General features: G+C 47.1%; 1 protein-coding gene across 2 annotated transcripts in view; it reads left to right on the forward strand.

Annotated features, from left to right (window-relative positions):
- Positions 1-14,206, forward strand: part of HEATR3 (HEAT repeat containing 3) — a 211,355-nt gene that overhangs the window by 55,311 nt on the left and 141,838 nt on the right. For both annotated transcript variants that reach the window (XM_063945350.1, XM_063945351.1), the window contains exon 4: positions 12,375-12,487. In XM_063945350.1, coding sequence (XP_063801420.1) covers positions 12,375-12,487 — 113 coding nt within the window. The remainder of the gene's footprint in view (positions 1-12,374; positions 12,488-14,206) is intronic.

Below are 14,206 nucleotides of genomic sequence, written 5' to 3' on the forward strand. Positions count from 1 at the left end.
GCGTACTTTACCTGCAGTTTAGTTATTACAGTTACACAAGTTGTGTTATCTTGGTTTCAGCATGTTGCTGCAATTAGTTCATGCCTGTTGGCGTGTGTTATGTTGAATGCCATGTGTGTGGCATGGTTGAGGGTGTGAGTTGATAGATATCTCACCGCTAGTTAAGTAATTCCTTCCTTGAAATGTCAGTCTCCCTGGGCACAGTTCCTACAACTGAGGTCTGGAGGAGGGGCATAGAGGGAGGAGCCAGTTCACACCCAATGAAAAGTCTTTGGAGTGCCCATGTCTCCTGCGGATCCCGTCTATACCCCATGGTCTTGATGTCGTCCCCAGCAACCTCTACGGACTAGGAGAAAAGGATATACCGGTAGGTTATCAAAATCCTATTATTACTCAGTAATTTCTCATACACCGTGTATAATACTGCTAGCTATGCACACCTCCTGGTCTGGGTTTCAACCCCTTGGGAATCCCGTTAGAAGATTACAGCTGCTCACTACCAGCACTGACAGGTGAAAAAGGGGAGCAAAGCCTGAGAAACCTGGGCATACAATTCGAACTCCACTTACTATGATCTGTACAGAATCTGCACAACCTCATCCAAGCTGCTTGAACAACAAGGATAGGTTGATTCCAGTAGTCTGTGTTGTTGGATCAGTGACTGTATTACAGTTCTGGTGGAGTTAGACCCCCAACAAATTGGTACATGAGGGGAAGTGTGGCTAACCAGCAAAGGTTGTACAAAGGAGTTTAAATATTCCATGTTTACAAGACACTATTCATGTATTTAGAAATACCCTTAAGTGGTGTAACTATACGTTTATTTTTATTACTTATTTCTCTTACGTCCTATAGGATACTGGGGTCCACATTAGTACCATGGGGTCCACTAGGAGCCATGGGCACTTTAAGAATTTGATAGTGTGGGCTGGCTACTCCCCCTATGCCCCTCCTACCAGAGTCAGTTTAGAAAATGTGCCCGGAGGAGCCAGTCACGCTTAGGGAAGCTCCTGAAGAGTTTTCTACATTTATTTCGCGGTTTGTTTTCAGACAGCGCTGTTTGACAACAGCCTGTCTGCTTCGTGGGACTTACGGGGGGGGGGGGGCGCAACGACCCAACCTCCTCCAGGGTTAATGGTCCTGTTCCCCGCTGACAGGACACTGAACTCCTGAGGGTCCTGTTCGCAAGCCCCACCACGGCGAGCGTACAGACCCGCAGCACACCGCCACCCCTAACAGAGACAGAAGAGTGGCAAGTAGACGTCCGGTTTCCCGGTTAGTGGGTCACCGGCTAAAATGGCGGCATAAGGGTATGGAGCGCAGGGCTGACATGCAGGCTGCGCTCCAAGGCTATGGATGACATGCAGTGCATGTGTCCCACTGTGAAGGGCGTGCTGAGCCACTAATGAAATACCCACACTGGCAAACTAGCTTACAGGGGTTCTAACCCACTGTTAAGCAACACACATACCACAGCCAGTATAAAAAACCGAGGAAGACTGCGCTTCATTACAGGGGCGGGGCTTCACTGAGCGGATCCAGCAGCTCACCAGCGCCATTTTCCCTCTGCAGCTCTACACAGACAGACTGGCAGAGAAGCGGTGCCCTTCCACAAGGACTCCAGCTTGCCTCAGCAGTACCAGGGGGTCATAGCAAAGCGGGGGAGCAGTATTAGAATAGTGGGCCTTCATTACAAATGCTTAGTTTGTGACCCAGCTACAATATAATTAGCTATAAGGGCTCTGTGTGGCTGGCCTCCTCATACTCTGTGTCTCCCTAGGGTGCTCTGTGTGGGTTAACTGTGCTTTTAACCTATTCATCACTGTATGTGTGTGTGTGTGTGTTCTTTTACATTTACTATGTCAAGGGAGTGTGTTTCATGCACAGCAGAGTGTTTCTCTCAGTCTGGGGGATCACTGCCGTGTACTCAGGATAGTACACATTCTCAGGCTAGTGGATCTGAACCAGTATGGTTAGATTCATTAAAAGTGATGATTTCAAATAAATTATCCCAAAATGAGAAGGAGACGCAATACTTAAGGCAATCTGTTGATGACCTGATGAATAGAGATTCAGTGGTCATTCCAACGTCTCAGACCCCTGCCATTTGTCCACAGAAGCATACTCTGGCCCAAATCATGCAGGCTGATACCGATGATGATGATGTAACAGACCCAGAGGAGGGTAAGGTGGACTCGGGAGGGGGATGCTGCTTTGTCACAGGGTATACAGGCCCTGATAGAAGCTATTAGAGGCGTCCTGCACATCCCTGATAAGGTGCCCGAGGAGGATTCTTATTTTAATGTGAAAAATAAATCCTCAGCTACTTTCCCTGCATCTAAATTCCCTATTTAAAGCAACTTGGGTAAATCCTGACAAGAAGTTTCAGGTCCCAAAACGGTTACATCCTTCCCATTTCCTGAGGATGATAGGAAAAAATGGGAAAACCCACCAATTGTTGTCGCATTGATTTCTGGGCTGTCTCGTAAGATAGTTTTTGACTGCAAGATTGAGACCACTCTCAAATCTCTGTACACAGCTGCCCAGAGACCCACTATAGCTTGTTCATGGATCTCTAGGGCCACTGCAAAATGGTCAGGTAATCTCATTGACGGATTAGATTCCTTATCCAGGGGGGAGATAATTTTACTCCTACAACATATACAGGATTCTGCTAACTTTATGGTGGAGGCCATAAAGGAAATTGGTTTACTTAATGCACACACCACTCCCATGGCAGTGTCAGCACGCAGGGACTTGTGGCTACGCCAGTGGACTGTGGATGTGGATTCCAGGAAAGACGTAGAAAGCCTACCTTTCACAGGTGAAGCCCTATTTGGAGATGAACTGGATACGTGGATATCCAAAACTACGTACCTTCCTTCCACAGCTCCCCCGGCTAGAAAATCCTACACTGCTCCAACTCTGCAGTTCTTTCGGACAGCGAAGTTTAAAAACAAAACCAAAGGTTCTTCTACGGCCTTTAAAGGCAATAGAGGTAAGCCCAGAAAACCAGCAACTGCAGGATCACAGGAACAGAACCCCGGTTCTACTTCCTCTCAGCCTTCAGCATGACGGTGAACCGCACTGCCTTGAAGACAGGCAAGTGGGAGCCCGTTTGAGACTCTTCAGTCACATATGGGTAACGTCATGCCAGGATCCCTGGGTCAAAGATCTTATAGCCCAGGGCTACAGACTGGAGTTTCAGGAACTCCCACCTCACAGATTCGTCAAATCAGGCTTACCAGCTTCTCAAGAAGCAAGTATGACTTTACAGGAAGCAATTCTAAAACTGGTACAGACTTGGGTCATTGTTCCAGTTCCACTTCAGCTACAAGGTCAGGGTTTTTATTCCAACCTGTTTGTAGTTCAGAAACCGGACGGTTCGGTAAGGCCCATTTTAAATCTCAAGTCGTTGAACCCGTACGGAGACGCAGAAGGTATTCCTTCCGTTGGAAAAAACATTGGTGATCCAGTTGATAGTGCAGGATGTTCTAAGACAAACCTGGATATTGGTGCATCTATGCATTTGCCTTCTGGGGAAGATGGTGGCAGCTTACGAGGCGCTGCAGTACGGAAGGTTTCACGCCAGGCCCTTCAAACTGGATCTGTTGGACAAATGGTCCAGGTCGCATCTTCACATGCACCAGAGGATCTGTCTGTCGCCAAAAGCCAGGATTTCTCTGACGTCCTAGTGGATGCTGGGACTTCCGTAAGGACCATGGGGAATAGCGGCTCCGCAGGAGACTGGGCACAAAAGTAAAAGCTTTAGACTAGCTGGTGTGCACTGGCTCCTCCCCCTATGACCCTCCTCCAAGCCTCAGTTAGATTTTTGTGCCCGAACGAGAAGGGTGCACACTAGGGGCTCTCCTGAGCTGCTTAGAAGTAAAAGTTTAAATAGGTTTTTTATTTTCAGTGAGTACTGCTGGCAACAGGCTCACTGCATCGTGGGACTAAGGGGAGAAGAAGCGAACTCACCTGCGTGCAGAGTGGATTGGGCTTCTTGGCTACTGGACATTAGCTCCAGAGGGACGATCACAGGTTCAGCCTGGATGGGTCCCGGAGCCGCGCCGCCGGCCCCCTTACAGAGCCAGAAGAGCGAAGAGGTCCGGAGAAAGCGGCGGCAGAAGACGTTCCTGTCTTCAAATAAGGTAGCGCACAGCACTGCAGCTGTGCGCAATTGCTCTCAGCACACTTCACACTCCGGTCACTGAGGGTGCAGGGCGCTGGGGGGGAGCGCCCTGAGACGCAATAAAACACTATAAAAACCTTATATGGCTAAAGAAATGCATCACATATAGCTCCTAGGCTATATGGATGCATTTAACCCCTGCCAGTTTTCCTGAAAAAAGCGGGAGAAAAGGCCGCCGAGAAGGGGGCGGAGCCTATCCTCAGCACACAAGCGCCATTTTCCCTCACAGCTCCGCTGGAAGGACGGCTCCCTGACTCTCCCCTGCAGTCCTGCTACAAGAATCAGGGTAAAACAAGAGAGGGGGGGCACTATTGGCAGCTAATATATAATACAGCAGCTATAACAGGGAGTAACACTTATATAAGGTTATCCCTGCATATATATAGCGCTCTGGTGTGTGCTGGCAAACTCTCCCTCTGTCTCCCCAAAGGGCTAGTGGGGTCCTGTCCTCTATCAGAGCATTCCCTGTGTGTGTGCTGGGTGTCGGTACGATTGTGTCGACATGTATGAGGAGGAAAATGATGTGGAAGCAGAGCAATTGCCTGTTTTAGTGATGTCACCCCCTAGGGAGTCGACACCTGACTGGATGGTCGTATTTAAAGAATTACGTGACAATGTCAGCACTTTGCAAAAAACTGTTGACGACATGAGACAGCCGGCAAATCAGTTAGTGCCTGTTCAGGCGTCTCAGACACTGTCAGGGGCGCTAAAACGCCCGTTACCTCAGATGGTCGACACAGACCCAGACACGGATACTGAATCCAGTGTCGACGGTGAGGAGACAAACGTAATGTCCAGTAGGGCCACACGTTACATGATCACGGCAATGAAGGAGGCATTGAACATTTCTGACACTACAAGTACCACAAAAAAGGGTATTATGTGGGGTGTGAAAAAACTACCAGTAGTTTTTCCTGAATCAGAGGAATTAAATGAGGTGTGTGATAAAGCATGGGTTTCCCCCGATAAAAAACTGCTGATTTCTAACAAATTATTGGCACTATACCCTTTCCCGCCAGAGGTTAGGGCACGTTGGGAAACACCCCCTAGGGTAGATAAGGCGCTCACACGCTTATCAAAACAAGTGGCGTTACCGTCTCCTGATACGGCCGCCCTCAAGGAACCAGCTGATAGAAGGCTGGAAAATATCCTAAAAGGTATATACACACATACTGGTGTTATACTGCGACCAGCAATCGCCTCAGCCTGGATGTGCAGCGCTGGAGTGGCTTGGTCGGATTCCCTGACTGAAAATATTGATACCCTGGATAGGGACAGTATTTTATTAACTATAGAGCATTTAAAGGATGCATTACTATATATGCGTGATGCACAGAGGGATATTTGCACCCTGGCATCAAGAGTGAGTGCGATGTCCATTTCTGCCAGAAGGGCGTTATGGACGCGACAGTGGTCAGGTGATGCAGATTTCAAACGACATATGGAAGTATTGCCGTATAAAGGGGAGGAGTTATTTGGGGTCGGTCTATCAGACCTGGTGGCCACGGCAACGGCTGGAAAGTCCACCTTTTTACCCCAGGTCACCTCTCAGCAGAAAAAGACACCGTCTTTTCAAACTCAGTCCTTTCGTTCCTATAAGAACAAGCGAGCAAAAGGCCACTCATTTCTGCCCCGGGGCAGAGGAAGAGGAAAAAGACTGCACCAGGCAGCCTCTTCCCAGGAGCAGAAGCCCTCCCCCGCTTCTGCCAAGTCTTCAGCATGACGCTGGGGCTTTACAAGCGGACTCAGGCACGGTGGGGGCCCGTCTCAAAAATTTCAACGCGCAGTGGGCTCACTCGCAAGTGGACCCCTGGATCCTGCAGGTAGTATCACAGGGGTACAAATTGGAATTCGAGACGTCTCCCCCTCGCCGATTCCTGAAGTCTGCTCTTCCAACGTCTCCCTCCGACAGGGAGGCAGTATTGGAAGCTATTCACAAGCTGTATTCCCAGCAGGTGATAATCAAGGTACCCCTCCTACAACAGGGAAAGGGGTATTATTCCACGCTGTTTGTGGTACCGAAGCCGGACGGCTCGGTGAGACCAATTTTAAATCTGAAATCCTTGAACACTTACATAAAAAGGTTCAAATTCAAGATGGAATCACTCAGAGCAGTGATAGCGAACCTGGAAGAAGGGGACTATATGGTATCTCTGGACATCAAAGATGCTTATCTCCATGTCCCAATCTTCCCTTCTCACCAGGGGTACCTCAGGTTTGTGGTTCAAAACTGTCATTATCAGTTTCAGACGCTGCCGTTTGGATTGTCCACGGCACCCCGGGTCTTTACCAAGGTAATGGCCGAAATGATGATTCTTCTTCGAAGAGAAGGCGTCTTAATTATCCCTTACTTGGACGATCTCCTGATAAGGGCAAGATCCAGGGAACAGTTAGAGTTCGGAGTAGCACTGTCTCAGGTAGTGCTACGTCAGCACGGGTGGATTCTAAATATCCCAAAATCACAGCTGATTCCAACAACACGCATCTTCAGATGCATCAGCGGATAACCCTATCTCCAAGGACAAGGGTGTCTCTCCTGTGGTGGTTACAGAGTGCTCATCTTCTAGAGGGCCGCAGATTCGGCATTCAGGATTGGATGCTGGTGACTACGGATGCCAGTCTGAGAGGCTGGGGAGCAGTCACACAGGGAAGAAATTTCCAGGGCTTGTGGTCAAGCATGGAAACGTCTCTTCACATAAATATCCTGGAACTAAGGGCCATTTACAATGCCCTAAGTCAAGCAAGGCCTCTGCTTCAGGGTCAGTCGGTATTGATCCAATCGGACAACATCACGGCAGTCGCCCACGTCAACAGACAGGGCGGCACAAGAAGCAGGAGGGCAATGGCAGAAGCTGCAAGGATTCTCTGCTGTGCGGAAAATCATGTGGTAGCACTGTCAGCAGTGTTCATTCCGGGAGTGGACAACTGGGAAGCAGACTTCCTCAGCAGACACGACCTCCACCCGGGGGAGTGGGGACTTCACCCAGAAGTCTTCCAAGTGATTGTAAACCGTTGGGAAAAACCAAAGGTGGACATGATGGCGTCCCGTCTCAACAAAAAACTGGACAGATATTGCGCCAGGTCAAGGGACCCTCAGGCAATAGCGGTGGACGCTCTGGTAACACCGTGGGTGTACCAGTCGGTGTATGTGTTCCCTCCTCTGCCTCTCATACCCAAAGTACTGAGAATCATAAGAAGGAGAGGAGTAAGAACTATACTCGTGGCTCCGGATTGGCCAAGAAGAACTTGGTACCCGGAACTGCAAGAGATGCTCACGGAGGACCCGTGGCCTCTACCTCTAAGAAAGGACCTGCTCCAGCAGGGACCTTGTCTGTTCCAAGACTTACCGCGGCTGCGTTTGACGGCATGGCGGTTGAACGCCGGATCCTGATGGAAAAAGGCATTCCAGATGAAGTCATCCCTACCCTGATCAAAGCCAGGAAGGATGTAACCGCGAAACATTATCACCGCATTTGGCGGAAATATGTTGCGTGGTGTGAGGCCAAGAAGGCCCCCACAGAGGAATTTCAACTGGGTCGTTTCCTACATTTCCTGCAAGCAGGACTGTCTATGGGCCTAAAATTAGGATCCATTAAGGTTCAAATTTCGGCCCTGTCGATCTTCTTCCAGAAAGAACTGGCTTCAGTGCCTGAAGTTCAGACGTTTGTCAAGGGGGTACTGCATATACAGCCTCCTTTTGTGTCACCAGTGGCACCTTGGGATCTCAATGTAGTTTTAGGGTTCCTAAAATCACAATGGTTTGAACCACTCACCACTGTGGAATTAAGATATCTCACATGGAAGGTGGTCATGCTGTTAGCCCTGGCGTCAGCCAGGCGTGTCTCAGAATTGGCGGCTTTATCATATAAAAGCCCTTACCTAATTTTTCATTCAGACAGGGCAGAATTGAGGACTCGTCCTCAATTTCTCCCTAAGGTGGTTTCAGCGTTTTCACATGAACCAACCTATTGTGGTACCTGCGGCTACTAGGGACTTGGAGGACTTCAAGTTGCTGGACGTAGTCAGGGCCCTGAAAATATATGTTTCCAGGACGGCTGGAGTCAGAAAATCTGACTCGCTGTTTATCCTTTATGCACCCAACAAGCTGGGTGCTCCTGCTTCTAAGCAGACGATTGCTCGTTGGATTTGTAGTACAATTCAGCTTGCACATTCTGTGGCAGGACTGCCACAGCCAAAATCTGTTAAAGCCCATTCCACAAGGAAAGTGGGCTCATCTTGGGCGGCTGCCCGAGGGGTCTCGGCTTTACAACTTTGCCGAGCAGCTACTTGGTCAGGGGCAAACACGTTTGCAAAATTTTACAAATTCGATACCCTGGCTGAGGAGGACCTGGAGTTCTCTCATTCGGTGCTGCAGAGTCATCCGCACTCTCCCGCCCGTTTGGGAGCTTTGGTATAATCCCCATGGTCCTTACGGAAGTCCCAGCATCCACTAGGACGTCAGAGAAAATAAGAATTTACTTACAGATAATTCTATTTCTCGTAGTCCGTAGTGGATGCTGGGCGCCCATCCCAAGTGCGGATTGTCTGCAATACTTGTATATAGTTATTGTTACAAAAAAATCGGGTTGTTTATTGTTGTGAGCCATCTTTTCAGAGGCTCCTACGTTTATCATACTGATAACTGGGTTCAGATCACAGGTTGTACGGTGTGATTGGTGTGGCTGGTATGAGTCTTACCCGGGATTCAAAATCCTTCCTTATTATGTACGCTCGTCCGGGCACAGTATCCTAACTGAGGCTTGGAGGAGGGTCATAGGGGGAGGAGCCAGTGCACACCAGCTAGTCTAAAGCTTTTACTTTTGTGCCCAGTCTCCTGCGGAGCCGCTATTCCCCATGGTCCTTACGGAAGTCCCAGCATCCACTACGGACTACGAGAAATAGAATTATCGGTAAGTAAATTCTTATTTTCTCTTCTGTGGTGGCTTCAGACTACTCACCTGACCGAAGGCCGGAGGTTCGGGTTTCAAAATTGGATTCTGCTAACCACAGACGCAAGCCTCAGAGGTTGGGGAGCAGTCACCCAGGGGGAACAGTTCCAAGGAAAATGGTCAAGTCAGGAAGCCATTCAACATTCTGTAACTAAGGGCCATATACAACGCCCTTCTACAGGCATCGCATCTTCTTCAAGATCAAGCCATTCAGGTTCAGTCGGACAATATGACGGCAGTACCGTACATAAACCGACAGAGCAGACCAGCAATGTCAGAGGTAACAAGGATTCTCCTCTGGGCAGACTTCCTCAGCAGGCATGACCTCCACCCAGGAGAGTGGGGCCTTCACCCGGTGGTGTTCGGGTGCTTGACACGTCGGTGGGGAATTCCACAAATCGACATGATGGCCTCTCATCTCAACAAGAAGCTCAAGCGGTATTGTTCCAGGTCGAGGGACCCACAAGCAGTGGCAGTGGACACTCTGGTGACTCCATGGGTCTACTAGATGGTGTACGTGTTTCCACTACTCCCATTGATCCCAAAGATTCTCAAAAGAATAAAAAGGGAAAAGGTTCAGGCAATTCTCATTGCTCCAGACTGGCCAAGAAGGGCCTGGTATGCGGACATACTGGAGATGCTCCCAGAGGACCTGTGGCCTCTACCTCTTCGCGAGGACCTTCTCCAACAGGGGCCGTTAGTCTATCAAGACTTACCGGGGTTGCGTTTGATGGTATGGAGATTGAACGTCAAATTCTAGCCCGGAAAGGGATCCCGGATAGGGTTATTCCAACCCTGATACAAGCCAGAAAGGGGGTAACGTCTAAACATTACCACCGTATTTGGAAAAAATAAGTCTCTTGGTGTGAGAACAGGAAATGTAATTTCAACTGGGACGTTTTCTCCTTTTTCTGCAGTCAGTTGTGTATGTGGGCCTACATTTGGGCTCCATAAAAGTCCAGATTTCGGCCTAATCCATTTTCTTCCAGAAACAATTGGCTTCTCTCCCTGAGGTACAGACATTTTTGAAGGGGGTTCTGCACATTCAACCGCCCTTTGTGCCTCCTACCGCACCTTGGGATCTCAACGTGGTGTTGCAGTTCCTGCAATCGGAATGGTTCAAGCCTTTACAGGACGTAGACGTCAAGTTTCTTATATGGAAGCCTGTCGGCAGTTTCTTCAATAGGTGGTGTCTGCGTTTCATATCAACCAACCTATTGTGGTTCCGGTGGTTACACCTCTGCTACTTCAAAGTCCTTGGATGTGGTGAGGGCGTTGAAGATCTATGTGAAGCGGACAGCTCGTCACAGAAAATTTGACTCACTGTTTGTTCCCTATGATCCCAATAAAATTGTGTGTCCTGCTTCAAAGCAGACAATTGCACGCTGGATCAGGCTTACTATTAAGAATGCCAAATTGATTTCTCACAAATATTTAAAATGCCCACTCTAATATATATTGTAAATGTCTGCACCTCTTATTATCATATACGATAAAAGTGCGCTGTACATCGCAAAACACTGTATCCCATACGAGAAAACAATACACCCACACATTATCTGAGTTCCAAAGCTCATTGAAGTATATATTTGCTATTAAAAGGATATGGATTCAATATATATTACAAAGTACAGTATACCTATAGTTACATGGTTACACTCACACAGTCAGCAGTTAAAACATACAATTACATACAATTACATACAGTTTCATACAGTTTCAGTTACATGCCAGCGATACAATTACCATATCTTTCTCATATTAATGTGTCCCTCCATATGACTCTGTCTCTCTCTGTAAAATCATGCAAGACCTCCATCATCGTCTCAGACCTTACAGCCACTCTCAGACCAAAACAAAAACTGCCTTCCTGTGTGACCAGCAAAATGTGTTAACTAGTTTCTGGGGGAGGGGTTCATGATGAGTCACTATTCTCTTTGTATATGCTGATCAGGTTCAGCCTTGAAGACATCCAAAGGGTTGGCCTGAGTTCCCTGACCACTGTAACATTCATTGTTCTAACAAAGTGATTTTAGCTTTTATACATGTAATCATAACTATTCGCTGCAATGTGCTACAACTTCATAACAAGTATCAAATTAATCTACACATTAAGCTGGTTGTTTTAATAGTAAACATGACCGGTATATCTTGTTTAGTTCAAATAATACACATTCATGACATTACTTCATTAGATAATTTTAAATCATCATGATGTCTGGCGCTTGATATTATTATAATTATGTTCTGTATGAAATAAGTGTCGAATCCATCTCTGTGGCATGTCCGTGTAAATGCGTGTGTTACCATATATGGCTGTGCTCGCTACGCGTATTTGCAAGTATAGCGACTTAACTGTGTGTAGTTTGTATGTTCTCTTTATGTAATATTTTTGACTTCGACACTATCCAGCATGATTATTCCACGGCAGGTTTGCCGTGTCCAAAATCTGTACAGGCCCACTCTACTAGGTCGGTGGGTTCTTCCTGGGCGGCTGCCCGGGGTGTCTCGGCTTTACAGCTCTGCCGAGCAGCTACTTGGTCAGGTTCGAACACGTTTGCTAAGTTCTACAAGTACGATACATTGGCCTCTGAGGATCTTCAGTTTGGTCAATCAATTCTGCAGGAACCTCAGCACTCTCCCACCCGGTTTGGGAACTTTGGTACATCCCCATGTAAGAGAAGATCGTCTTTTAATTACCTACCGGTAAATCCTTTTCTCATAGTCCGTAGAGGATACTGGGCTCCTGCCCAGTGCTTCATTTCTTCCTGCAGTGTTACTTGGTTAAGTATTGTTGGTTCATCGGTTGCTGTTCCTGGTTTAAAGTTTGGTTAGCTTGGCTTTTCTCTAGTTTGTGGGTGCCGGTTCGGAATCTCACCACTATCCTTTTATATCCTTCTCTCAAAGCATGTCCGTCTCCCCGGGCACAGTTTCCTAGACTGAGTCTGGTAGGAGGGACATAGAGGGAGGAGCCAGCCTACACTATCAAATTCTTAAAGTGCCCATGGCTCCTAGTAGACCTATCTATACCCCATGGTACTAATGAGGACCCCAGTATCCACTGCGGACTACGAGAAAAGGATTTACCGGTAGGTAATTTAAAATCCTATTTTCTGAATAGCATTCTCAATATTCCACAGTGTCCTTTTGCAAGTTTGTTTGGAGTTTAACACTGATTAATATTTGAGGTTCTACAAAGAAGGCCAAGTTCTGTTATATGCTTTCTCTTCCAGTGTTCAGCTGGCTTCGATTCAAATTTGGAGCCATCAATAAAGAGTAAAGACTCACCAAAGAACTATGTTGAAGATATTGCAAACCAAGCAATTAATGTTCTGTGGAATGTGTGGTGAGTTCAACCCTTCAGTGCTTCATGCGTATGTGTACTGTGTATGCGTACATGGAATTGTGGTACATGTTTTAAAAGAAAAGTACTAATCAATTCTGTCTGTTTATTTGGAGATATGTCTTTCCCCATTGATATAAGGAGACCTTGAATTTACCATGTGAAATGTTTATATCTGAGACCATCTGCACTGCTTAATTGTAACGGGGCCTAGGGGGTAATTCAGACTTGATCGTAGATCACAGAAATGCGAGGGGACACCCAGCACAGGGCTAGTCTGGCTCTGCCTCCCCCGCACAGGTACAAAAGCTTTGCACGGTGGCGATGCTTTTGTATCTGAAGAGTAGCTCCCTACCAGCGTCGCAGCGGCTGCGTGTGACGTCACGCAAGTGCTACGGCCCGGCCCCCGCATGATCCGGGCATGCCTGCGTTGCCCAGACCGCTCCCCCATAACAGCGGCCCGACGCCGCCCTTCCGCCCAGCAAACTCCTCTGCCTGTCAATCAGGCAAAGGCGATAGCTGGGCTGAGATGCTGATCGCATCTCTGGCATGCGCCGGCGCACTGCGGCACATGCTCAGTTCAGACCCTTTATATCCTCTCCTGGCCATTCCCCCATGGCTGGTTATAGTTTATCCTTGTTGTGTAAACCGCTGCTTACTGTTACATGCCTTAGCTATTGTCCTGTGGATACTCTACCGGAATTTCTGCCTGTCAGTGTCCTGTACGACAAAGGACAGAAAAAGGATTGTCTCTTTGTTGGCGCACTTAGAAAGAGGAAAACTTATGTATTTTATTAAAATATAACTTTCATTCTTATTTAACAAAAAATTGCCTAGCAATTGGGAAACATATTTTGAAAAAAATATTTTTTCACCAATATGTTTCCCAATTGCTAGGCAATTTTTTATTAAATAAGAATAAAAGTTATATTTTAATAAAATACATAAGTTTTCCTCTTTCTAAGTGCGCCAACGAAGAGACAATCCTTTTTCTGTCCTTTGTCGTTCTCTACTCTTATTATCTATGGCAGCACCCCCTATGGATACTAGCAGAATTTTGTATGCATTAATATAATTTGGGGATAACGTTATCGAATAACATTATAAACTTTGTCTGGTGCAGGAGACATCCCTTTCCCCCATTTTCCCATATATATTGTCAGTGTCCTGTATCCTGGCCTGACTGTGGTTACCAGGTTTAGTGTGGTACTCTCCATATGCCTAGCTGGGAGCTTGCATACCACCTGCAATGATAAAACATCTGTCCTGCAGAGTTTTATCCAGCTTATACCTCATACCTCGTGCAGCTGTGTGTCGCTCTCTCAACCGTTACTCAGTGCTATTCAGTATGTTCAGTCTATAGGGTGAGCTCCTACTGCTGGAGGATTCAAGTCCAGGGGTTGCTATTGTTGAAAACCCTCTTGAGGGCTCTAGGAGTCTCACCCCAATAGTACTGGAGTTCCCCACAACACCAAGCAAGTCCAAGTTCCCTCCAGGAATATCAAGTCCAAGTGTTTTGACGTTCATCAAGTCCAAGAACCACAATTCTCGACTTCCAGTAAGTCCAAGGTTCCTAACATTAATAGAATGGTATGTTGCATTACCTTAATCCTAAAAGTATTGGTAACAAAAAAAACACCCACTCTGGTCTTTGTTAATACAAATGATGTGTACAACTGCATAAAGCCTAAATAAACCAAGGTCAGGAGTTAAATGCAAAAT

This window comes from Pseudophryne corroboree, chromosome 11, assembly GCF_028390025.1.
Source record: "Pseudophryne corroboree isolate aPseCor3 chromosome 11, aPseCor3.hap2, whole genome shotgun sequence".
NCBI classification, from domain to species: domain Eukaryota; kingdom Metazoa; phylum Chordata; class Amphibia; order Anura; family Myobatrachidae; genus Pseudophryne; species Pseudophryne corroboree.